The sequence below is a fragment of the Crocuta crocuta genome, unplaced genomic scaffold, assembly GCF_008692635.1.
Source record: "Crocuta crocuta isolate KB4526 unplaced genomic scaffold, BGI_CrCroc_1.0 scaffold343, whole genome shotgun sequence".
Classification (NCBI taxonomy): Eukaryota; Metazoa; Chordata; class Mammalia; order Carnivora; family Hyaenidae; genus Crocuta; species Crocuta crocuta.
Genome location: NW_027532679.1, coordinates 670,055 through 696,773, shown reverse-complemented (window position 1 = coordinate 696,773; position 26,719 = coordinate 670,055). Strand labels below are relative to the sequence as shown.

Here is a 26,719-nt window from a genome sequence, read left to right as displayed (position 1 = left end):
CTATTTTTATTTTTACAAAATAAAAATCAGATCAAGGGGTGCCTGGGTGGCTCAGTCAGTTGAGCGTCCAACTTCAGCTCAGGTCATGATCTCATGGTTCATGGGTTTGAGCCCCACGTTGGGCTCTGTGCTGACAGCTCAGAGTCCGGAGCCTGCTTCCTTCCAATTCTGTGTCTCCCTCTCTCTCTGCCCCTCCTGTGCCCATGCTCTCTCTCTCTCTTTCTCTCAAAAATAAATAAACATTTTAAAAAATTAAAAAAAAAAAACAGATCAAGTGACTACTCCCAAGACTGCAAAGCTTGTAAAAGGCAAAGCTAGAAGTCAAAGTGCCTTCCAGGGAAGTAAATGAAATGCCTAAAACAATGTCTGACAGGTGTACCTTTAAAGTTCCCCCATGACTGTAAAACCTACATTCCTTCTACCATATTACACCATATTGTCCCTTTAAAACAAACAGAGGGGCACCTGCATGGCTCAGTCGGTTGAGCGTTCAACTTTGGCTTAGGTCATGATCTCACAGTTCGTGGGTTCGAGCCCTGCATTGGGCTCTGTGCTGACAGCCAGCTCAGAGCTTGGAGCCTGCTTCAGATTCTCTATCTCCCTCTTTCTCTGACCCTCCTCTGTTCATGCTGTCTCTCTCTCAGAAATAAATAAACCATTAAAAAAAATTTTTTTTAATTAAAAAAAAATAAATAGAAACCATTTGTCAAGGTAAACAATAGCAAGGAGAGCTCAGAACTTCCTAACATTCTGACTCCTGCTGGAAATTTTCAACTGCCTCAGAAACAGCAGTTTCCTCAAGTGGCCATCTTTTAATATGGAGCAGATTTCATTTCAGTTGCAATAGAAGCTGACAGGCTGAAAACTGTAGCAATAGCCTAATTACGTTTTCAGCAATAAAGTGTCCTGGAGAGCACTGGAGAGGAAAAAAGACTGTCATGACTGATAATATTCATCTGCAAAAATTAATACACTCAATAAAATCTTTAATATAGATACCCTTCACTTCTTGGTTTCCCATGGGGGGCTATCTCCAAACCTGAATTGTATGTGATTATCTTTACATTTTGTAAAAAAGATATACTCCTGGAAGGGGCATGGGGAAAAAAAGGAATGACATATTTTCAAAAAAAAGGAAAAACAAAGACGAAGAAGAAGAAAGTTATTCAATTATGTTTTAAAACTAAAAAGTTCAACATTTACTTTAGGCAGGTGCAATGCCTAAGTGCATTTTCTAAAGATAAACCAGGGGCGCCTGGGTGACTCAGTCAGTTGAGCATCTGACTTCAGCTCAGGTCATGATCTCGTAGCTTGTGGGTTCAACCCATGTCGGCTCTGTGCTAACAGCTTGGAGCCTGGAGCCTGCTTCGGATTCTGTGTCTCCCTCTCTCTGCCCCTCCCCTTCCCATGCTCTGTCTCTTTCTCTCAAAAGTACATAAACATTAAAAAAAATTTTTTAAAGATAAACCAGACAAATCTATCATAGGAAATACATAAAAGTGGCAAAGTTGGAGGTCAGAAGATCAAGTTAAAGTTCACTATTAACCAACCTATATAGTAAATCAGATAAAGTTAACTTAGGATATAATGTGCAAAAAAGTTACTCAAGTAAGTCTAAATTATGAAATGTCTACCCTGATAACTTTTAAAGAAGTTAACTAATTTTAAAATGCATGTAATAACTCAAATGATAAAAAGTATCACCTAATAGTTGTCCAAATTAGAGTTTTATAGGATCCATATAATGACCTACCACTTATTATCAGTATGTCAATTAATCCATAAATTAAAAATGTCTCCTATGGAAATCGCTGTCAAAACAGTTTTGATATAGTCTAACTACATTTTAAATTTATTTAACATAGCTTTCTTCAAAGATATTACAAAAGTAAATTCAAGACCCACTGACTATTATGAAGAAAGCCATTTCTCTCTGGCTCATTTTCTTTACCATGATGAAGCCATATATAAGATAAAGTCTACACAGGAATCTATATCGTTTGGAAACTAGTGCTAGCTAAATTAGGAAAATAGCCAGGGTGCCTGGGTGGCTCAGTCAGTTGGGCCTCCGACTTCGGCTCAGGTCATGATCTCACCGCTCGTGGGTTCGAGCCCCGTGTCAGACTCTGTTGCTGACAGCTCAGAGCCTGGAGCCTGCTTCAGATTCTGTATCTCCCTCTCTCTCTGACCCTCCCCTGCTCACACTGTCTCTCTCTCTGTCTCTCAGAAATAAAGAAAACATTAAAAATAAATAAATAAATAAATAAAATTAGGAAAATAGCCTTAAAAATAATTGGAATGGCCTGAAACATGCCTATATTGATGACATTCATTTTATTTATTTATTTTTTTAAAATATTTTTATTTATTTCTAGGAGAGAGAGAGAGACAGCGTGAGCAGGGGAGGGTCAGAGAGAGAGAGGGAGACACAGACTCTGAAATAGGCTCCAGGCTCTTAGCTGGCAGTCAGCACAGAGCCCGACGCGGGGCTCGAACCCACGAACCGCGAGATCATGACCTAAGTGAAAGTCGGACACTTAACCGACTAAGCCACCCAGGCGCCCCTGATGACATTCATTTTAACTTACTGCCGTAGGATTTACGCATTATGGGCCCACTATTATTTAACGACATATTTCAGCACTGAAGATCAGAATGAGTTAAATTGTAAATATTATCTAACCCCTTTTTATTTTTTTTAATATTTTTTTTATTTATTTCTAGGACAGAGAGAGAGAAAGAGACAGCATGAGCAGGGGAGGGTCAGAGAGAGAGGGAGATACAGACTCTGAAGCAGCACTCTCAACAATAGCTGAAACATGGAAAGAGCCTAAGTGTCCATCAACTGATGAATGGATCAAGAAGATGTGGTTTATCTATACCATGGAATACTACATGGCAATGAGAAAGAATGAAATCTGGCCATGTGTAGCAACATGGATGGAACTTGAGGGTGTTATGCTGAGCGAAATAAGTCAGGCAGAGGAGGACAAATACCATATGTTTGCATATATAGGTGGATTAGGAAGAAGTTAATGGAGGACGAAGCAGGAGAAGAAGGGGAAAAATAATGGGGGAGAGGGAGGGAGGCAAACCATGAGAGACTCTTGAGTGCTGAAAACAAACTGAGGGCTGAGGGGGTTGGGGAAGAGGGAAGGGGGATGATGGGCATGGAGGAGGGCATTTGTTGGGATGAGCACTGGGTGTTATATGGAAACCAACTTGACAATAAACTATAAAAATAAAATAAAAAATAAAATAAATAAAAATAAAAGGGGTGCTTGGGTGGCTCAGTCAGTTAAGCGTCTGACTTCAGCTCAGGTCATGATCTCGTGGTTTGCAAGTTCAACCCCATGTGCTGACAGCTCAAAGCCTGGAGCCTGCTTCAGATTCTGTGTCTCCCTCACTCTCTGCCCCTCCCCCACTCGTACTCTGTCTCACTTTGTCTCTCTCTCCCTCAAAAATAAACATTAAAAAAATTCAGACAGTTAAAAAAATTTTTTTAAGTTGTTTAAATTATTAGCATCTCTTTTTCCTCTTATTTCCCAATGAGGTGGGAGCTCTTTAAATCAATGAATTAACTACCCTAAATAAGAAAAAAAAAACAAAAAAAACCCCATAATACTGTACTAATTCAGACCAATACTTTGACAGCAACTGAATCCTAATGAAATGCATGCTGTCAAATTCATATAAAAACTAAGCAAATGATATTGCTTAGATGATATTTATTCTCCAGTAGCCTTAAATCCCAAAGGTCTTTAAAAGATGTTTGTTGAACTGAATGATNGACCTAAGCGAAAGTCGGACGCTTAACTGACTAAGCCACCCAGGCGCCCCACAGTTTACTTTCTTAAGAATTCAAATGTTCCCACCTTGTTGATGCAATCATTAACTGCTTGAACTTTGTAACAGATATCTGTGCATTTCACAGCAAATTCACAGTAAACTGGAAATTAGTCTTATATCTCAGACTAGAGAACAGACAAGTAGTTTGGAGAGGGTAAAAGAATTCTGAGCGCCTAAAGATAAAACTCAGTATCTCTGAAATGAATCCAGTGATTAAAGTCAAAGCTCAATTCAAAAGTTTGTGAATTACAAACACACAAAAAAATAACAATTTAAAACTTAAGAAAACCATATATATGTGATTTAAGTATGGTCAATGGTTTAAGTCATCCTTGCCAACTCCTCATGCTCCAATACCAAGAATGCATTAGCAAGCTTCTTACTGGTCAAAAATCTATCAGTATGCCTCAAGCTATTAGCTTAGTTTTAGAATTAAGGGCCCCATACAGAAGGCTAAGTCAAGGCAAACAAGTAAACAAAGACAATCTTTTAAAACTACCAAAGAAGGGGCGCCTGGGTGGCTCAGTCGGTTGGGTATCTGACTTCGGCTCAGGTCATGATCTCACGGTTTGTGGGTTCGAGCCCCGCGTCGGGCTCTGTGCTGACAGCTAGCTCAGAGCCTGGAGCCTGCTTCAGATTCTGTGTCTCCCTCTGTCTCTGACCCTCCCCTGCTCATGCTGTCTCTCTCTCTCAGAAATAAATAAAACATTAAAAAAAAAATTAAAAAAAAAAAACTACCAAAGAATATATCTAAAACACTTTCTTTGTCACTCAAATGATCATGCAAACTGCTATATACTTTTTCCCTTTCTTCTCATGGAACAATAAGTTATTGCTAGCCACATAAGAGTAAGAGCTCTTCATCAAAATTAGAGATTATTTCTACCCACAAACTTACTGCTGGTCGCCGAGGTTCACCAGGTAATTGTGGAGGATAAACAATTTTATTCTTCTTTTCCCATTTTCGAGATATGTCCAGAGATGCAGTTGTATGGATATGTGACTGGGGTAAAACATTGTGAGATGAAAGAAGTCTGCAAAACAAGAGACACATAGAATCTTTTCTGAAGCTTATGTATCTTCTGAACCACATTAGCTCCATTTTGATAGAAACTATTTAGGTATCACAAGTGGAAACAGTCTAAGTGTATTCATTAACAGAGAACAATTTTACATAAAATACCACAAAGAGCTAGTTTACTAAAAGCTAAAAGTAGCAAGTTATGGGGCACCTGGGTGGCTTAGTCAGTTAAGCATCCAACTCTTGATTTCAGCTCAGGATGTGATCCCAGGGTCATGGGATCAAATCCCAAGTCACGCTCCACACTGAGAGCCCTGCTCCTCTCCCTCTCTAAATTTAAAATAAAATTTTAATTTCTCTCTCTCTAAAATTAAAAAAAAAAAAGTAAAAAGTTAGTAACTAGCATAAGTCAAATAGTAAACAGATATTAACCCAAGATCTCTTGCCCTGACTGGCTAAAATATATTGACTCTCTACTATAACCAACTCAGGCCTAAAACAGACTTAAAGAAGACACGAGGTGCCTGGGTGGCACAGTCAATTAAGCGTCTCATTTGGGCTTAGGTCATGATCTTGTGGTTTGTGAGTTCAAGCTCCACATCAGGCTCTCTGTGGTCAGCAAAGTCAGCTTCAGATCCTCTGTCTCCCTCTCTCTGCCCTCCCCCACTTATGCTCATGCATTCACACTTCTCTCTCTCAAAAATAACATTAAAAAAAAGAAGATGATAACGACACAATGGATCCCTGACCTGACCTGTAGAATTCCTCAACTTTGCTGAGCAGGCAAGACAAACTGCATCATTTTGCAATCCCCAAGAACTTAACAAAAGGGCATTATGTGCCTCCTAATTAAAGAACACACTACCCACCATCCATAAAAGCAGTCTTTCTGCAAAAAACCTGAACTAATTGAGCTTCTAGATTCAATACAGGAAATACAGAGAGAGGCAAACATGTTCAACAATACAAGGAATGTGCTCAGCAAGATCCAAGCTGTACAATCTCTACAAGAGAGCCTGTTTTCCTCGACAAATAAATTACAAGGGGAAAAAGAAAGAGCTGAATAAAGAACCTACTAATTAAGAGACATATGAGAAATATCAATTAATTTCAATGTTAGATTATTACAATTTTAAAAGTACAACAGTGGGGTGCCTGGGTGGCTCAGTTGGTTAAGCGTCCGACTTCAGCTCAGGTCATGATCTCACGGTTCGTGGGTTCGAACCCCACATCGGCTCTATGCTGATAGCTCAGAGCCTGGAGCCTGCTTCAGATTCTGTATCTCCCTGTCTCTCTGACACTCTCCTGCTCACGCTGTCTCTCTCTCTCTCAGAAATAAGTAAAAAACATTAAAAAAATTTTTTTTAAAGTACAACAGTTACTTAACCATTGGAAAGTTGAATATTAACTGGATATTGATATTTTCTAATGAGATATATAGTGAAATTTTTATGGACTAAATAATATAGTGTCTGGGATTTGTTTCAAAATATGATGGGAGAGAGCAGGGAACATAGATAAAACAAGAATGGCCATGAGTAAATTGTCGAAGTTGGGTGATGGGTTTAAGAGGGTTCCTCAGATTATCTACTTCTGTATGTCTGGGGATATCCAAATAACACAGAAACTTGGTGTTTCCATACTGTGCAGAATACAGAGTCTAAACTCCTAACAAAACACGGAAGGCCTTTCATAATCTAACCCCAACCTTGCCATCTTGGCTCATTTATCTTTTGGCCTGGCCATACAGATGTTCATTTTTCCCTAAACAAACAACATACTTTTTGTATCTTTATTCTTCTGATTATATTGTTTTCTCCTCAATCATTATCTGCTGAATGAAATGCTTGTCCTGTTTGAAGCTTCTGCTCAAATGTCACCTCATCGCGAGGTATCACTTGATCCCTTCTCCCAACCATTCTCCCCACCGTCTTTTGTTTCTATTTATTTTCAAGAGACGGAGGGGGAGAGAGAGAGAGACAGAGAGAGAGAATCCCAAGCAGGCTATCAGCACAGTACTCAACCTGGGGCTTGAACCCATGAACTGTGAGACCATGACCTGAGCTGAATCAAGGTCAGACTCTTGGCCACCCAGGTGCCCCCTCCCCACTGTGTTAGTACTCTGTTCTTGTCAACCATATAACAGTGAATTAGGACTATGGTACTGTAAGTTGGCTATAGAAGAATGAGTTCCTGTATTAAGTGTATAGATTTGAGCCTTCTGAGGGTAGGTGTAACATCTTCTGTATTCTAGCACTAAGGACAATATCTGGCACATGAATACTGAGTAAATATTTAATCCAGATTAAAATATTCAAAGTTATTGTAGGGGCGCCTGGGTGGCTCAGTCAGTTAAGCGTCCAACTTTGGCTCAGGTCATGATCTCACAGTTCATGGGTTCAAGCCCCACATGGGCTCTGTGCTGACAGCTAGCTCAGAGCCTGGAGCCTGTTTCAGATTCTGTGTCTCCCTCTTTCTCTGACCCTCCCCTGCTCACACTGTCTCTCTCTCTCTCTCTCAGAAATAAATAAAACATTAAAAAATTTTAAAAAAAAGTTATTGTAAATTGGCAGATTTTCACACAATTTATGCAATTGGATGATATATTTAGCAAAGCCTTTTAGTTTTTTTAAATCATTCAGACTAAAGAATTTTAAAAATCTATTTTCCTACTGGCTCATTTTTCCTATTCTACCTTAAATTCACCATTTTACATCCTGATATTAAGATTAGTACTATCTGGGGGCACCTGAGAGGCTCAGTCAGTTGAGTGTTTGACTTTGGCTCAGGTCATGATCTCACAGTTCATGAGTTCAAGCTCTGCGTCAGGCTCTGTGCTGACAGCTCAGGGCCTGGAGCCTGCTTCGGATTCTGTGTCTCCTTCTCTCTCTGCCCATTCCCCACTCATGCTCTATCTCTGTATCTTAAAAATAAATAAACTTAAAAAAAAAAGATCAGTACTATCTAAATACTTGACAAAACCTTTGCCATCCACATATAGGCTCTACTATTTAAGTGAAAAGCACAAAATTAGGATACATGATGCTACAGGGCAGAATTTCCAAAGGAAAAACAAGAAAAAACCAAAACCATAAGCCAAGTGATGAAGGCAGAGACTGTGGAGTCAAGTAAACCTGAGTCTAAATCCCAACTCTAGTACAAGGTAAATGGACTTAGGAAAGTCACATAACTTTCTAGAGCTCAGTTTTCTCATCAGTATATGTAGTAATAATGGTAATTACTTCGTAGTCTTCTTAAGGAGCTCAAATAAGATATTTTAAGTAAAATACTTAACCTGACACTTAAAAGAGCTCAATAAAATTGATGTTACTACTTTTAGAATGAGAATAATACCCACTTTGTTCTGTTGATGGCTGATAAATAATTAATATACTGCACCCTACAGCATCTAGCACATAATAAACACCGATGGCTAGTATTGATTTTATTTTATTTTGAGATAGCATGTGTGCCAGTGGAAGAGGGTCAAAAAGAGAGAAAGAGAGAATCCCAAGAAGGCTCTGCAATGCCAGCACAGAGCCCAACACAGGGCTCAAACTAACAAACCATGAAATCATGACCTGCGCCGAAATCAGCTGCCCAACTGACTGAGCCACCCAAGCGCCCCAGTTTATTTATTTACTTTTGAGAGAGATCTGTAAATGCTGGCTGCCTCAGGAATCAATCCTTGTACTCTTGTAATTTCTACCTCACTCTATAGTGAAGTCAACCAGTCTCAGGGCTTTAAATACTCTTCATGTACTGATGACTCCTGAATAGACACCCTTTCCCTGAATTCCAAACTCCAAATATTCCAAATTCCAAATATTCAATTGCCCACTTTCATTTACTCTTGAAAGCTTACTGGACATCTCAAATTTAATAAGCCCTAAACTGAACTTCTGATATTCTCCCCAAAAACCTGCCCCTCTGATGCTTGATCCCTCATTTCCTTTAGATCTTTTTTTTTTTAATGTTTTATTTATTTCTGAGAGAGAGAGAGAAAGTGTGAACAGTGGAGGCTCAGAGAGAGAGGGAGACACAGAATCCGAAACAGGCTCCAGGCTCTGAGCTAGCTGTCAGCACAGAGCCCGACGCGGGGCTCAAGCCCACGAATCGTGAGATCATGACCTGAGCCAAAGTCGGACACTTAACTGAGCCACCCAGGCGCCTCTCATTTCCTTCACATCTTTACTCAAATGTTATCTTCTTGCTGAGGACTTACCTATCCAAACCTGTAACCACGCTCTGATATATACACACTATCTGTTCCCATTCTCTGCTATCATTTTCTCCTAAGCAGCTGTCATTGTCTAATAATACACTCTACACTTTACTTATCAAGTGCCTCCCTCAATAGACTGTGAGAAATTACTCTGGGTTTGTTCACTACAAAATACCTAGTGTTAGAATAGTACCTGGCACACATAAGGCTCTAAACATGTATTTGTAGAATGAATTAAAGAATACAAGAAGCAGCTAGGTAACATAAATAAGAGGGCTTGGAATGAGTGAAGGATTTTACACATGGCTAAAAAATGAGGAAAACTGGGGGCACCTGAGTGGCCCACTCAGTTCTCAGGTCAGTTCATCTCAGTCATGACCTCATGGCTTGAGGGTTCGAGCTCCGTGTGAGGCTCTGCGCTGATAGCTCAGAGCCTGGAGCCTGCTTCGGATTCTGTCTCCGTTTCTCTCTCTGCCCCTTCCTCACTCACTCTCTCTCTCTCTCTCACACACACACACACACACACACACACACACACACAGTCTCTCTCTCTCTCTTTCTCAAAGTAAATAAACATAATACAAAAAAATGTTTAATGAGGAAAACTGAAGAGTGTAGCCCCTATCTAAAGAGTGGTATACTTTTTAAGCTCTAGAAAATTGTTGCCATATTTTGCAATGCATAAGATAATCTAGAAACCTAGATTTTTATAAGAAGCTGCCAGTTTTTTTAATTTAAATTTTAAAAGTTTTTAAACCCTGTGTAGTCCAAACAAAACACATCTACAGGCCTGATTCATCACCCAGAGAATGTTTTGTTTAGATCCTAGCTTTGACTTGTATTAACTGTATAGCCTTCAGTAAGTCATTAAAATTCTCAGATGCATCCATCAGTAAAATGGGCAGACTTGGAATTCAAAAGCTAGAAGCTGTCATTCTGCTACCATATACAGCCTGAAGAAAAGTTTTATTTTGTTAGCACTTTTTGTTAACCCATTTCAATGCCTTCTGATGAGGAATGCACTCTACTAATTGCCACAGTCCCTACCACTTTCTTTCATTTTACGCAAACTGTATCTTCTAGTTCATTTCCATTATCTGATTGTCATCTATATGTAATTAAGTTTCATCACTGAATTAGAAAATCTCTTAAAAGATTTTACACAGTTATCATGAGCATTAATTGCACCTGTTCTATTTTGTTTTTATATAACCATTTGTCCATTAGAAAGTCCAGAATAGGGATTCATAAAAGTATATAACTTCACAACTAGAAAGAGCCTTAAGGATTATCTGGCAAAATCGAACCCTTTTGTATTACCTAGATAAAAGACTGAGGCCAACATGCTTAAGTTGCTTGCTCAGAGATTCCCACAATAAGTCAGTGCAGGACAACTTAAGTTGACAAACATTAACAAAATATTCACTTTGTGGAGACCATAACCTGGCGCTACAAAGAGAAGCAAGAATTGTGCCTACCTCTCCCAGGTACACAGCTAGTAAAGGACACAGACACATTAACATGAAGCCACTATTTAAGACACATACTAAAAGGAAGGAGAGGTTAATCTCTTTACTTTTTAGTGAGATCTGAGAAATCTCCTAAGAAACATTTGAACAGGATTTAAATAATTAGCACTTATCTTATAGACAGGAAGTGAAGGCACAGCATGAAAAAGTCAAGCAGCAAATAAAAGGACAGCATATTCAGAAAAAGTAAGTAAATCAGAATAGTTGGGGTGGAATGATAAAAGATAATCTGAAAAAGCAAACCATGAACAAATCCTAAATCCTAAAGGGCAGTGCCACCTATTTTCTTCTTTAGCCCATTGACCCAAGAACAGAGAACAGAGCTAAATACAATGGGAGCACATTAATAATTCATAATGAAGAAAACAGTAATGGCAGATAGAATCGAAGGTGGGATTATTATATGTCATGCACGATACTAAACATATGCATTATGAATTCTCGTAAAAATTCTATGACATACGTGCTAATACTACTCTCATCACATATATAAGTATTAAAACTTAAAAAGGATAAGTAATTTTTCCAAAATCATACAGCTAAAAAAGTGGATTCATTGGGGCACCTGGGTGGCTCCGTGGGTTAAGTGGCCGACTTCCGCTCAGGTCCTGATCTCAGTGAGTTGGAGCCCTAGGTCAGGCTCTGTTCTGACAGCTCCTAGCCCAGAGCCTGCCTCAGATTCTGTGTCTCCCTTTCTCTCTCTGCCCCTCCCCCACTTGCGCTCTATCTGTCTCTCAAAAATGAAGAAACGTAAAAAAAAAAACAAAAAACAAAACAACTACTCTCTGTACAGAAAATGCAGACCTAAAAAAAAAAAGTGGATTCACAACCAGCTTATGTTTCAAAGCCTATGAACTAAACCAAAATAAACTCCAACAATTGCACCGATCAGACAATTTACAATCAGATTATCAATCTCCAAATGTCAATAGCTGCACTGCAGAAGAGGGACAACGAGAAGGGGACAAAGGCTCCTTGCCAGTGCTGACTTAACTGCATTCTCTAACCTTAAAAACGCTTCTGTCCTGAGGTCTAAGAAAACTCTGGAGAATACAGTATAAAGCTTTAAAACTTCCTATGACTAGGGGAGCCTTGTTTTACTTTGGGGAACTTCAATTTTCTTGTCTGAAAAATGGTAGAGCAATACCTACACTACGTTAGATGAGAATTAGATAATGCATAAGAGCGTTTAACACAATCCCAGGTGCGTTGTAAGGCGCAGCTGTCCCTGCTCCCGTAATCAAGTAACTACAGAGGGCACTAGAAAAGTTGGAGGCTCCCAACACGGTTGGGGAGAGTCTAACCATATTCAGAGATTGTTTGGAAAAGGGATTCAAAGTGTCCCTTGAGTGATAGGTTATCCTGAGTCCCTCAGGACCATGCAACACGGCGACGGAAAGATGGAGTGACCCAGCAGAGACCTGCTGTCTTGCCTCGACAGCCCCAGAGCCTAAAGGCATATGGCGGCTCAGTAATCGACTAAATGGTAAGGAGGCCTTGAGCCCTCTGCAGCTCCGAGGCGAAAGACTTACCCTAACGCCAGCCTCCCCCTCAGATTCTGCATCCATAATGCACCTGAAATATCAAAACAAGCCATCAATTGAGACTCCCACCTCTACTCCCTCTGCCGCCCCTTAAACCACTAAAATAATCCCTACCCAGACGTTCGGGTATTGCCGCCGCCATCTTTCTCCCTCCCTCTACGGAAGCCTCCGAGTTCATGCCCTGTCTGGCCTAGGCGCGTGCGCAAGTCTCAGGTTGCCGTAGCCTGCGGGAGACTCGGAGGTATTTACACCCGGGATGTTGTCATGGAGACCGCGAACGCGCCGCCGGCACTTCGGGTGAGATCCGGCCAGCCTTGCCTGGGAATGAATGACTTTAATAAAGGCCGAAAACTAGTGAGTTTCCGGAAACTTATCAGGATCCAGAGAAATTGAGAAACTTCACCTCACAAACGGCCTGAAAGGATTAGAAAAGACTGTGAACAAGCCACCTAACGTGCTTAGGCCTCATTTTCATGTCCGAGATTTAGAAATAACAATCCGTACGGCAGAGGCTTGTTGTAAAAATCACGAGATCGTGTGGAAAGCTCTTTTAAAGAAAAAAAAACAGCTCAAATACAAAGTATGATGTCCTAATCCCTGTTAATCTCCAGGTTGACCTCCAAGAGATAAATTAATATACATCGGGAACTTGCTACCATATATGCCCGGCAGGCATTTCACTAAATCCCATGTATTCCTTACAGGAAAAAAGCAGGGATGATCATCTTCCGTCTTCAATGAGATTAGGATAAATTCAGATAACAACTGGCAAAATCATTAATCCACTGTAGGACTGGTTGCCTCCAAAGTTATTGCCCCTACCCACATCCAAATATATATTTCACCTCTCTGTATTAGAATTGATATTTCAGGTATCGTTCGCTACAGATGCAGGAGTGCCACATAGAATCTGTAATTTCCATTCTTTTCCTCCACAGCAGTCCCCATCACAGAGTCGGCACTCCATCAACAAGGCCACTCTATTCTACTCGTTGAATACCAAGACTCTAGAGCCACAATTTCCACCCAGTCGCAGAACCTCTTCCTTTCCTTTCAGATTTCTGATTCGAACTTTTTATCCTTTGGTTTCCTGGCTTGTTGTAGGTACCTTTAAAGAATCTCCAGAGTTAGCAAAGTGCCCTGGCACAATAGCGTCCAAAAATACTTGACGGGATAGCCGTTGGACAGGTCCAAAAAGTAAAGCGGCTGTGCGGGGAGGGGACTCCATTCGTCTAACCCTTTAGTTAGGTACCTAGCTGTAGGAGGTGAGAAGGCCTAACCCCCAGGCTGGACTGTGGCAGCACCAGACCTTCCGGCTCCGGGCGGGGCTCCGGGGCAGAGCGCCAGGCGCGGGTTCTTCCNGCTACGGCGTGGGGCTGCGAAAGGTCTGTTCCTGTGGCTCCTTCGTCTTTCCCTGGTGGCCTTGATCATGGGGCAGGAGCCGCGCACGCTGCCGCCCTCTCCTAACTGGTACTGCGCCCGATGCAGCGATGCCGTGCCAGGGGGCCTCTTCGGCTTCGCGGCGCGGACCTCCGTTTTCCTTGTCCGCGTGGGCCCGGGCGCCGGCGCGAACCCTGGGACGCCCCCTTTTCGAGGTAACTCCTCCTCTCTGGGCCCCCTCTTTCCTGCCCTTCTTGGGTTCGCCATAGGCGCCAAGTGAGCTTTTCTAGCTACCCTTCTCTCCAGATGGGGAAACTTGGGGCCCAGGTAGGCAGAAAGATCTCCTCACAGTCACTAAGCTTAGTTTTGCGTCCGCGTCTCCAAGATTGAGCTACACCACGCTGTGGCTGAGCGGTCCCGCCTCCTGGCGCTCTCACTTAGGACCGCTCACTCCCCGAAGTTACCCCTATCTCGCCGGCATTTACAACATCTGTGGCCTCCCTCCCCTACGCAGCGCGCCGGCCCCCTGGGAGCCTTCCTGGGTTTAGGGGCCTGCTTACAGCGCCAGGCCCTACGCAAGATCCTGGAAATACGGAATACTCGTTGCTGTAAGATGAATGTGTTGAGCCAGATACTTTCACGCTCCAAACTAGATTTTGATCATGCCTTGGGATATGGCAAGCCAGGTATTTACTCTTTCCCAACGGACCTCTGGCCAGATCTATATAAGAATCACTTTTACATTCTTCATTTGAGCCACTCCTCAGCCTGTGAACTGTCAACATCAAGGGATATCAACAGCATTTTACGGTTGAAAACAGTGAGGCTCAAGGAGATAAAATGACTGGGCTGAAGTCTTGTGGCAGAGCCAGAACCAGCACTTGGGATTTCCGATTGTGAGTGCCTGGGTATTTTTGTTACACCACGGGATAAGTGAGGTCCCACCCCACCCATCTAACAACAGAGTGATTCTGCCAGGAATCTAAGGTAGCACTCTAACCTGGAATCTGCTTTTGCTTGAAGTCATAGGGGAATTGGTGGGACACACCGAAAGGGTCTCTGGCTTCACGTTTTCGCATCACCCTGGTCAATACAACCTCTGCGCCACGAGCTCTGATGATGGGACTGTGAAAATCTGGGATGTAGAGACAAAAGCAGTCGTGACAGAACATGCGCTCCATCAGGTACCATGGCTTACTGGTTTCTTAGACCGTCATCAGATACCTGTGCTGAGGCTTTTGTTTCAAGTATGTTAGCTGTCTGTAAGTGAACTTTTGAGTATTGGCTGCTTGCATACGATAAGCAGAGCTGAGTAGCTACACTAGAGACAGTATGGCCCACAAAGTCAAAAAAATATCTACTGTCTGGTTCTTTACATGAAAAAGATTCCTAATATAAACTGTAAATGAGTGAATAAAACTTGTTTCTAAACCAGATCATTACCTGATAAACCTGCCTTTTCAGGGAGTGTAGAAAATGAGAAGACTCACTTAATTTTAGTAACAACTTTGCATTGTTTTAAAGTAAATGTTTTTAATAGTTCTTTGATCCTTAGGAGCTTAAATTCTTCTACCATTTGGTTAATGTACTCTTGGGCATACACGTGGCACTAACAGTACTTACTAAGTACCTCTCGACATGCCTAGTATTGTACAGGTTTAAAATGAGGTAAAAATTCAGCACTGACACATGAGAAGCAAATGTATGTTTGTTTTGTTTTAAAGCATACAATATCAGCATTGCACTGGTCTCCTCAAGTAAAGGATTTAATAGTCTCTGGAGATGAAAAAGGAGTAGTGTTCTGTTACTGGCTTAACAGAAATGACAGCCAGCACCTCTTTATAGAACCCAGGACAATTTTCTGTCTTACTTGCTCACCTCATCATGAAGATTTAGTAGCCATTGGGTAAGTACTATACCCTCTCTACTGGTAATTTATTTTTGTTAATGAGCATATTTTGCATTTGCTTTATCTTTTCCTGTCCCTTTATTCCTCAGAGGAAACTATTTATAGGTATTAAATCCCTGGGCCCTTGGTAGCATTTATTCCTATGACCTCCAGGTCCTCGCTATCTCTCTCACTCTATTTTTATTTCCTTAGTTTCTACTATAGTGTGCTTTGCTCATTCGTCAGATCTCATTTCTTCAGTCAGCCTCCAAATGTAGGAAATACCCTTCCTCCCCGCCCCCCCCCTTTTCTCTCTCAGTACTTACCCTTGGAGATAACATTTACTCCCAGAGTGTCAGAGGACTCAGTTCCGTCCTGGTTCTCAGCCCTCCCTCTGGAGTGGGAGAGTGGTCTGGCATTGGGCTCTGCCTCCACCTCAGTCACCAAGGTTGTTTCACATGAACTGCCTTGAGTGGGTACCCCCTTTCCCTCACCACTCCCTTTACCTCTGTCCCAAAGATATCCTTTGACTCTAGTTTGAATACATGATATAAGCACTAGAGGGCTGGAGGAGAAAATCTGGCTGGAGTGGATTCAAGAGACTGAGGGTACAGTAGTAAAGGTACATGTGGAGACTTTCGTTTGTGGATCAAATGTGCATAGACATGAAACCAGAGGAGGTATGTGGCTTAGTTAAGGGAGGTATTAGTCCCTTAACTAAGGGAATATTAAATGGAAAATAATAAGGGCATGTTTTTATGCGGATAGAAATGAGGCAGAAGAGGGAGGGCTGGATACGTGGATAAATGTGGTAAACACAGGAGTGATGTTGAGAAGTCAAGAAGGGATTGGATCCAGATCACAAGTAGAAAAGATAAGTGAGAAGGTGCCAGTAAATTTGTAGATCTGGTTGGAAGAGGAGGGTGTTTCATATTCACGGCTTCTGATTTTCTCTGTGAGGCATAAGTCAAGGTGGAGTCAAGTTCAGAGTGGGGCTGAAAGCATGCAGAAAGCTGTGAAAAGAGTCCTCTCAGAGAATAGGAAAATGAGCTTACTGAGAGAGATTGTAGGACCACTGGTCCCCACTGAGTGCCAGGCTATGGATCAAAGTCATGAAAGTAAACTATTCAAGCTGATTGAGAAAGACTTTGGTTGGATTCAAGAAGTTTTGGGGTTTTGTGGAATAAGTACCTCTAGGAGAGAAGGGACAAAGGAGCTAAGGGTATTTTTGAAGGTGTGACTATAATGATGGATCCTGAAATCTGTGGCCTCAAAGGAAGGATAGGAAGACAGGTGTGGGTGCATAAAGGTGAAATGGAAGGGGTCCATGCATGCATCGGTGACCTGGTACGTGAAGTAGGAGCAGTGTTGCAGTGGAGGCACTAGAGAGGGAGCAGAAAAACGTGGCAGGCGGGGATCAGAGAAGGTTGAATCAGATCGACCTTGAAAGACGAGCAAGAATTCATGAGAAGAAACATTTCAGATATAAGGAACTGCACAGTCAGACACAGGATTGAATCAGAATGATTTGTTTCTGGTGGATCTTCAAAATGGCGATTGTTCCCTGAAGGGCTGATAAAAATTGCAGGACAGCTGGGTTACTGGACTATTAGGTTGTATAACTTGAAGGTTTTTGAAGTCCGTTTCTGCAAAGACTGATACAGTCTATGCTTTCATTTTTTAAATAAAGCTGTAATGTGGGAGATATTTTTAATAAAATGAGGAAGATAAGTAGAGCTGGAATGTGTTATTCCCTATAGGATTGTCTAGTATGTAGGAATATAAATAGGTACACCCACTTTGGAGAACAGTTTTGCACTTTCTAGTAAAGCCAAAGTGTACACAGCTTACATCCTGGCAGGTCCGCAGTTTCATTACTAGGCATCAAATCAGAAATTGTCTTAAGTGTGCATAAGACTATTAATGGCATTTTTTTGTTTGTAATAGCAAAAAACGGAAGCCCTTCAAAAGGGAAAATGAATAAACTTGTGCTGTATTCATACAATGGAGTGCTATCCAGTAGTACAAATGACTGACCAGGAGCTAGAGTTACATGCTTCAACCCGGATGACTCACTAACAGTGAGTGAAAAAAAACAAGCTACCAAAAAAATAGACCTCATCATGCCATTTATATGAAGTTTTAAAACCTACAAAATCATTTTCTATCGTCTTTAGGAATGTATACAAAGAAAGGCTAGGAGTGATGGAACACAATTCACCAATAGCAGTTTAGCTCTGGGAAAGAGAGGGAGATAGGTTTGATTGGGGTGGGATGTACAAAAGACTTCAACTATATTGGTACTTGGGTATATTTTTTTCTTAAGCTGGGTGATGGGTACTTCTTTAGGTGTATGAAATACTTCATCATTAAAAAAAAACTATTAGAATTTCTCAGTGTCCTCATCACTTTTTGGCCTTTTGGCTAAGATCAAGTGTAGAATTTCTCAGTGTCCTCTGAATTCAAAAATGATAACCTTGAAATATGCGGATCTAGAAGTTAACAGTACTGTTGCTTTTGTTAAGCTCATAGGTAGAAAAATAGGATCGCATATTTAAAAGGGGTCAGGGGGTAGATTTAAGTGTGTTAGGTCAAATTCATCTGTAATTAGAGGGATTGTTTGGCCCCACAAATGACTATTCTTCTTTAAGTTCCCCTCACATACTTCCCAGGCTGTGTATACAGTATTGCTTAGTGCCAAAAGCTTGATTGGAGGGGGCGGGAGGACAGACGTGTCAGGACCGCCAGGAAACAGAAAATGAATACTTTGGAAAAAAGGACAAAACAAGATTCTTTTTTTCTTTCTTCCCTACCCCCTTCCCCCAAATTCTCTTACCTTTTAGAAATGCACAGTGATGGGGCGCCTGGGTGGCTTAGTCGGTTAAGCGTCCGACTTTCGCTTAGGTCATGATCTCGCGGTTCGTGGGTTCAAGCCCCGCGTCGGGCTCTGTGCTGACTGCCAGCTCAGAGCCTGGAGCCTGCTTCAGATTCTGTGTCTCCCTCTCTCTCTGACCCTCCCCTGCTCGCGCTGTCTCTCTCTCTCTCTCCTAGAAATAAATAAAACATTAAAAAAAAAAAATGCACAGTGATAACTCTTAAGCCAGAATGTTTACTTTTCTGTCTTCCTTTTCTAGTAATATTCATAACTCTTGTTTTTTAGCTACAAGGATGGCATAGTGGTTATAATTGACATCAGTAAGAAAGGAGAAGTTATTCACAGGCTTCGAGGCCACGATGATGAGATCCACTCCATAGCCTGGTGTCCCCTTCCTGGCGAAGATTGTTTATCCATAAGTCAAGAGGAAAATTCAGGTAGAGATGATTTAAGACCTAAAGAACAGTGTGGATAAAACTATATCATTTGAATTACATTTAAAACTTTAGCTTTTACAGATTAGATTTATAAATGTAAGAGCTAAGTTTTAGGAACCCTTGAAAACTAGTTTTTCTTTGGACAAGTTCATGTTTCACGTAAATTAAAAACAAAATTACCACCTCTACCCTAGAAGAACCTGAAAGTCCCAATGGTAAAGTCACACCACAAACTCCAGTAACAAAAGCCTGCTACTTAGCCACTGGAAGCAAAGATCAGACCATTCGAATCTGGAGCTGCTCTAGAGGCCGAGGTAAGAGTCATGCTTGGTGTGGTTTTTTTTGTTTTGTTTTTGTTTTTGTTTTAATGTATTATTGAGACAGAAGCAGAGCATGAGCTGGGGAGGGGCAGAGAGGGAGGGAGACACAGAATCTGAAACAGGCTCCAGGCTTTGAGCTGTCAGCATAGAGCCGATATGGGGCTTGAACCCATGAACTGCGGGATCATGAGTCAGAGTCGGACGCTTACCCGACTGAGCCACCAGGCGCCCCTCATGTTTGATGTTTCTTTTGTGATATAACCTCTAGTGATTTTCTTATTGTGTCTTATTATCCTAAGAGTGTGTCATCAGCCAGAAGGCAGTTCTTGACTTTTCTATCCAGAAGATTGCTTCTCCAGTTTAGCCTGGGCTAGAACTCTCTGTGCTCTGAACATCTGACTTTGGTTTTGGAGATGAGGGTTTCTGATACATTCATAGGAGGGTCATTGTTTGTCATGGGAGGCATGATGATGGTTATAAGGATAGGAATGTTGGAACTTGGCAAGGCCTGAATCAGGATTGGGAAAGATCTCTAGATCTAGAGGTTTTGATACACAAATGCAGAATAATACATACCCAATGTAGAAGTGCATGTTTAAATGTTAAAGCTCATTTCATCCAAATTACAGGGACCCTCAGTCATTCAGCTTTCCCAAGCTTCTCTCTTTGAACAGAACTTTCACCTTCAATTTATAAATTGAGAGGAATTCCAAGCAGAGTGGATATTACCTTTATAGTAAAACTCTAGCCTTTCTCTTTATAGCAGTCTTCTTTCTCCACTTTATTTGAAACCATGAGAGTCTTATCATCTTTACCCAAGTGCATTTAGTAGTGCATATAAAGCAAAAGAATTTTGGACTGCTCTTGGCTATACCATGGCTGATACTCCCACGTGGGGACAACATTAGGCCCAGAATCCCTCCAGAAGGGTAACCTCTAAACTTACAGATGTCTAGCACAATGGTCTTCAATTCTAGTTGTGCAGCAAAATCACCTGGAGAGTTTTTGGAAAATGTGGGTGCCTGGATCCCACCTCAAATCTACTGAATCAGAATCTCTAGGAGTTGGGCCCTGGCATGTATAGTTTCAGAGGCTCTCTGAGTGAGTGGTTCTGATTCATAACAGGGATTAAGGACCACTGGTGAGTAGCATGTCAGGGGTGGAGGGACTTCTCTGCTGCAACATGTTGACTGACAAATTTGTCCCCTTTGGATTTCTTACCACTCTCTGTCCTGCCAACTTTGGAGAATCTGGAGTTGTGTTGTCACCTGGGTTCACAATTCCAGTTGAAACCCCATTTTCCCAAACAGACAATATTCTTAATGTGTGCTCACGTTGCCAGGACAGCCTATAAAAAGTTTGTTTTACCTAAATTAGTTAGACAAGTATTAAAACTATGTGTAATAACGTTTCCATTAAAAAACAAAGTCTGAATTCTAAGTAACCAAGCTAACAAACTTTTAAACTGTATTGTGAACTGCTGGGGACTTCACATGTGTGTTTTCACTATCTTGAGTACCCACTGACTTTGTTTTAATCGGCAGGGGTGATGGTTTTGAAATTGCCCTTTCTAAAGAGAAGAGGAGGGGGTATAGACCCAACTATTAAAGAACGCCTCTGGTTGACTCTCCACTGGCCCAAGGATCAACCAACACAACTGGTATCCAGCTGTTTTGGGTAAGTTTGGTCATGCTCTCTCTGACATATTTTGTTTTCCTCTCTAGCTTCTTGAGGAGTCCCTAGGCTTCTCTTTCTAGAAACAGAAGATGGAAAAGTCAATGGCTAAGGCTTATATTATGATGGACCATTTATAATGGAAAAATCATGGGACAGATACCTGTGTTGTCTATTTATAGTGCTGAGAAAAGACCAAATAAGTATAGCCTGGTAGTTAAGAGCATGGACTCCAAAGTCAGACCAAACTGCATTTCAGAATCAGTCTCTTACCTTGTATGTGTTCATAAGTGACTCTTCGAGTTTCAATTACGTCATGTGTAAAAAGAGGGAGCATATAGAATGTCCTATTTCTTTGGATGATTATAGCCATTCATTCAACAGAATTTAGTAAATACTAGCTTCTAGTTGCTTATTCTAGATAATAAGTGAATTTAGCAGACAAGGGCCCTGGTTTCAAATGAAATGATCCAGGAAAGGGACGCCTGGGTGGCTCAGTTGGTTAAGTGTCCAACTTCAGCTCAGATAATGATCTCGCAGTTTGTGAGTTCAAGCCTCAGGTCAGCTCTGTGCTGACAGCTCAGAGCCTGGAGCCTGCTTCAGATTCTGTGTCTCCTCTCTCTGCCCCTCCCCTTCTCATGCTCTGTCTCTCTCTCTCTCTCAAAAATAAATAAAAACATTTAAAAAGCGGGCTCCTGGGTGGCTCAGTCGGTTAAGCGTCGGACTTCGGCTCAGGTCATGATCTCCCAGTTTGTGGGTTCGAGCTCCACATCAGGCTCTGTGCTGACAGCTAGGCTCATAGCCTGGAGCCTGCTTCAGATTCTGTGTCTCCCTTTCTCTCTGACCCTCCCCTGCACACGCTGACTCTCTCTCAGAAATAAATAAACATTTTTAAAAAAATTTTTTTAAAAAGAAATGATACAGGGAAGCATATAAAAATCCCCCCTAAAATGTTGGTCATGGCCCTGCTCCCCCACACTGTCCCAAAAAAGAGAGAGTATGTCTTTAAGTTTTGAGGCTGTGCAAATTATGGTGGCATTTTACTATTAAAACTGTTAGGAAAATCTGTCCCAGGGGAAGTGTAGCACATTCATGTGGTTCAAAATAATACAGGAATATAGTGAAGTGCTCTTCCTAACTCTATCTTTTCAAGGAATTAGGTTCCCTTCCCCATAGGCAGTGATTCTTTGTTTTTATGTATGTTATTTTAGAGCTATTTTGTGCATATTTCAGATAGGCAATTTTTTTCTCCTTAAAAGAACAATTGATAGAAATTATTCGGCAACTGAGGGCCCACACTCTCCCCTAATCTCTTGTTTCCAGATTGCTTGTGAAAGAGAACTAGTGCGTGTTTCTCATCACAGGGGTGAGCTGTTGCTGTGGGATCTCAATCAGTCCTGGAGACGGAAATATACCCTCTTTAGTGCTTCATCAGAAGGGCAGAATCATTCAAGAATCGTGTTTAATTTATGCCCTTTACAAACTGAGGATGACAAACAGCTGCTGCTTTCCACATCGATGGATAGAGATGTAAGCACTGCTTAGCTTGCATTCAGCATTGTAGAGGCTGCGATTTTGGACTTGGATGGATTAGAGGGCTTTTTAAACCATCCATCAGTTCTCTCACCCAGCCCAATCTGAGAGTTACTGTTACTGACCAGCACTAACTGTGGGAACCCAGAGAGTTAGGGGAAAGTTGAGGAGCCACCAGGATGCCTTTTTGTTAAAGTAGATACGGTAAAGAATTGTAGATGTGTCCAGGGAAGGATGTATAGACCATCATGCTTTGGCTTTAAAATATTTTTGTCTGTAGTTAAGGTAGCAGAACCGTCTGCTTTTGATGATATCTCCAAGAGAGAATTGACTATATTTAAGAATCTGTGACTTTATTATTTTGCAGTTTATTTGATAGACTTTTTCTCCCAAGGCTCTCTGTTAAACAAGTGAAAATTAAAAATGTAGTATTCCTCCTTCCCCTAAGGAGAAGATATTTTGCTTTTTGAGATAGCCTTTCTCATTTTTCAACTGTCCTGAGGTCATTTTCATTCTTAGTTGGGATTTGCTAAATGAGATTACCAATGCTGTAGTACAGTATAGTACAGTACAGTGGAAAGGCCTGGGCCTGGTTTTAATCATCGTATGATCCTGAATTCACTTGACATCTCTGGGAATAAATATATTCTAAGATCCTTTGAGCCTACAGTTTACTACTTTTTTTTTCTTCTAAGAGACACTTTTTCCATTACCTACTAGAATAAATTATATTCTTTATATTTAATTCTTATGTATGTTACAGTATATATTATATAAACGTAACAATATAATAATACATTCCTTGTATAGGTATATATTATTATATATTCTTCATGTTACCCATTTTTTTAGTCCATCCTATTTGAGATGTTCTTTTTCCTGTTTTTCTGATCTTTTTTTTATATTTAGACCCTAACCTTTGATCTTTTTTTAGGTGAAATGTTGGGACATGGCCACTCTAGAATGCTGCTGGTCCCTACCCTCCCTCGGTGGGTTTGCCTACAGCCTGGCTTTCTCTCCTGTGGACACGGGCTGTTTGGCCATAGGCGCTGGAGATGGTATGATACGCGTGTGGAATACACTCTCCATAAAGAACAACTATGATGTGAAAAATTTTTGGCAGGGTGTCAAGTCCAAGGTTACAGCGGTAAGGATGATTTCTTTGAACTCTCTTGAACTTATTTTCAAATAAGTAATTCTTTTAGTAAGAAATTTGGAATAAACTGCATGTGCATTTAGAGAAAATACATTAAGTTATAAACATATTAAACAGTATCACATTATTAAAAATGATAATGTGGCTCTTTCTTTGGTATGAAAAGATGTTGATGATTCATGAAAAATGAAAATTACAAAACATGGAATGCAGATTACACAATATGTATATATATATTTTTTTGTTTTTCTCCAAAGTGATACCTCTGTCATGGCTATTTAGTCTAAAAGCAATAAATGTTTGTGGTTAAAAAGAAGACCATACAGAATTGTCATTTCACTATGTTGTTCACCTGAAACTAATACAACATTGTATGTCAACTATACTTTAGTAAAAAAAAAAAAACAACAACAATAAAAAGGGAAAAAAGAAAACCAAACGGTATAGGAGTGTAGAAAGCTAAAAATTTTGCTTCATAATCCAGAAAAGCACTGTTGACAATCTGTGATACATCCTTCCAAATTTTATTATTAATAGGATCCTATTTTCTAAACTATTCTAGAATCTTATCCCCACTCAGCAGTGTTTCACGCACAGCATTTAAATATTTGAACCTATTTTTGTTTTTTTCAACTGTATATATTTAACTTTAGTCATAAAAAATATCTGGAAAGATATAAATTGGCAGTGCCGTGTTTTGAGCCATGAGATTACTGGTGACTTTCACATTGTTTTTAATACTTTGTTTCTTTTAAATAATGAGAATGTGTTACTTTTAAAATTAGGAGACACCAAGGGCATGAAAGTTTTCCATTTGAATGCTCAAAAAATAACCTCAGGGTTCCCTTAACTATGCTGCTTTCCTCATGTTTTGTAGCTGTGCTGGCACCCAACCAAGGAAGGCTGTTTAGCTTTTGGAACTGACGACGGAAAAGTGGGATTGTATGACACCTACTCCAACAAGTAAGAAATAGAAGATTCTTGTTTAGCCCATTGACTATAATGTTGATAATGGAGTTAAATTTGATTCACAAACCTGGGCCTTCATCAGAATTGGCCTGGGAAACATCTTTCAGATCCTGGCTCTGAGACTGAGGCTTACAACTTGGAATTTGATTTTTTAAAAGTGTTTTCAGGTGATGGTGGTTTGGCCTGTCTGACCTGTGGTTATCACTAAAATAAACCATTGGTTTATTTTTTCCCCCTCACCTTTTTTTTTTTTCCATGTCTTTTAAATTTATTTCTGAGAGAGAGAGACAGTGACAGCGTGAGCAGGGGAGGGTCAGAGAGAGAGGGAGACACAGAATCTGAAACAGGCTCCAGGCTCTGAGCTATCGATCAGCACAGAGCTGACACTGGGCTTGAACCCACAAACCGTGAGATCATGACCTGAGCTGAAGTCGGATGCTCAACCGACTGAGCCACCCAGGCACCCCACCCCTCAGCTTTTCTTAATAAAAGTTTTCAGGCATCCATGAACATTGAAGGCCTAGTGCAAAGAACATCTCTGTGCCTTCCATCTAGATTCACCAGTAGTTAACATTTTGCCATACTTGCCTTATTTTTGCACACTGGAAATTAAGAGTAATTCTATAATATGATCTCATATCCAGTCCATGGACAGATTTCCTCAGTTGAGCCACCAATGCTTTTCCTAGCCTTTTTTTTTTTTTTTAAATTCATTTTTAGTTTGGGTTCACCCATTTTGTTATGCATTTTGTTATGTCTCCTTAGTCTCTTACTCTAGAACACCATCCACACTTTCATAACATTGCCTTTTCGGTTTGAAGATTCTGGGTAAGTCTGTAGAATATTTTACATTTTGGCCTTTATGGTGACTTCTAACTCATTTCAGTATTCCTATATGTCCTGTAAACTAGGAGTTATGTCTAGAGCTTCACTGTCCATTCTGGTAGTCCTTGGCCACAGGTGACTACTGGGATATGTTCTAAGTGTAAAACACATTCCAGAGTTCAGAGATTGTCCCCCCGCCACATAAAATATCTCTATAATTATTTTATTTTGATTATATTTTGAAAGATAATACTTCCAGGGGCACCTGGGTGGCTCAGTTGGTTAAGTGTCAAGACTTCAACTCAGGTCATGATCTCACAGTTTGTGAGTTCGAACCCCATGTCGGGCTCTTTGCTGACAGCTCAGAGCCTAGAGCCTGCTTCAGATTCTGTGTCTCCTTCTCTTTCTGCCCCTCTCCGGCTTTCACTCTGTCTCTCTCTCCCTCTCAAAAATAAATAAATTTTTTTAATAAAGAATTTTTTAATAAAAAAAAGGTAATACTTCTGTATATTGAGCTAAATAAAATATACTATTAAAATTGAATTTCACTTCTTTTGCTTCTTTTAATGTGGCTACAAGAAAGCTTTCAGATGCATATGTGGTTCATACATAAGGCTCATAAGTACACATTATGAACTATTGAACATAGTCATCCGAGATACTTGATAGATTCCACACCTGCACCATTCAGTTTGATAGCCACATGTGGCTATTTATAGTTAAAATAAAACTAAATAAAGTGAGAAACTCAGTTCCTTGGTCTCACGAGCCACATTTCAAGAGCACATTGCCCAGTGCTTCCTGAACAGCACTGTTCTAGACCAGGGATTGGGGAGCCATGGCTCATGACTTAAGAATGGTTCTACCTTTTTAAATTATTGAGGAAACATTAAAAGAATATCTCATCACGTGAAAATTAAATAAAATTCAGATTTCAGTGTCCATAAATAAAGCTCTATTGGAACCCAGCCATACTCATTTGTTTACACATTATCGGAGGCTGCTTTCTCACTACCAGAGCAGAGTGGAGGACTTAGGACAGAGACCTCATGGCTCAGAAAGCCTTAGATATTTACTGTCTGGCCTTTTACAGGATAAGTTTGCCTACTGTTCCTGATCATTCACTTCTAAGTAAGAATTATTTACTGGGCCGCCTGGGTGGCTCAGTCGGTTGGGCTTCTGACTTCAGCTCAGATCATGATCTCACAGTTTGTGGGTTTGAGTCCCACATCGGGCTCTGTGCTGACAGCTCAGAGCCTGGAGCCTGCTCCCAATTCTGTGTCTCCATCTCTCTCTGTCCCTCCCCCACTTGTGCTCTGTTTCTCTCTGCCTCAATAATAAACATTAAAAAGAATTTTGAAACGAGAATTATTTACTATACTGCAGAGTTAACCTTTTTAGATGCAATTTGTAAGTATACATGTAAACCTACATGCAGTTAGTCACCTGCGTTCTTTGGTTCTGCAGTTGGTTAACTCCACTTTCAATTTTCAA

At 40.7% G+C, this 26,719-nt stretch overlaps 2 protein-coding genes across 5 annotated transcripts in view; one reads left to right on the top strand and one right to left on the bottom strand.

Annotated features, from left to right (window-relative positions):
• MRPL22 (mitochondrial ribosomal protein L22) overlaps nucleotides 1–13,523 on the bottom strand; it is a 30,588-nt gene extending 17,065 nt beyond the window's left edge. The window contains exons 1-3 of one of the 3 annotated variants that reach the window (XM_077780715.1): nucleotides 13,478–13,523; nucleotides 12,157–12,199; nucleotides 4,748–4,883 (exon numbers count right to left, since the gene is read on the bottom strand). In XM_077780715.1, coding sequence (XP_077636841.1) covers nucleotides 4,748–4,883; nucleotides 12,157–12,188 — 168 coding nt within the window. In that variant the 5' untranslated portion in view covers nucleotides 12,189–12,199; nucleotides 13,478–13,523. Of the gene's footprint in view, nucleotides 1–4,747; nucleotides 4,884–12,156; nucleotides 12,200–12,282; nucleotides 12,473–13,420 lie in introns of those variants that run through there. The other 2 variants (XM_077780714.1, XM_077780713.1) reach the window with 2 other exon arrangements.
• A 10-nt stretch (nucleotides 13,524–13,533) lies between these two features.
• The window catches only part of GEMIN5 (gem nuclear organelle associated protein 5), a 43,156-nt gene continuing 29,970 nt past the window's right edge, over nucleotides 13,534–26,719 (top strand). For both annotated transcript variants that reach the window (XM_077780710.1, XM_077780709.1), the window contains exons 1-9: nucleotides 13,534–13,763; nucleotides 14,572–14,732; nucleotides 15,273–15,454; nucleotides 18,597–18,748; nucleotides 18,943–19,062; nucleotides 20,613–20,745; nucleotides 22,107–22,272; nucleotides 23,210–23,422; nucleotides 24,309–24,394. In XM_077780710.1, the coding sequence (XP_077636836.1) occupies nucleotides 13,598–13,763; nucleotides 14,572–14,732; nucleotides 15,273–15,454; nucleotides 18,597–18,748; nucleotides 18,943–19,062; nucleotides 20,613–20,745; nucleotides 22,107–22,272; nucleotides 23,210–23,422; nucleotides 24,309–24,394 (1,379 nt within the window). In that variant the 5' untranslated portion in view covers nucleotides 13,534–13,597. The remainder of the gene's footprint in view (nucleotides 13,764–14,571; nucleotides 14,733–15,272; nucleotides 15,455–18,596; nucleotides 18,749–18,942; nucleotides 19,063–20,612; nucleotides 20,746–22,106; nucleotides 22,273–23,209; nucleotides 23,423–24,308; nucleotides 24,395–26,719) is intronic.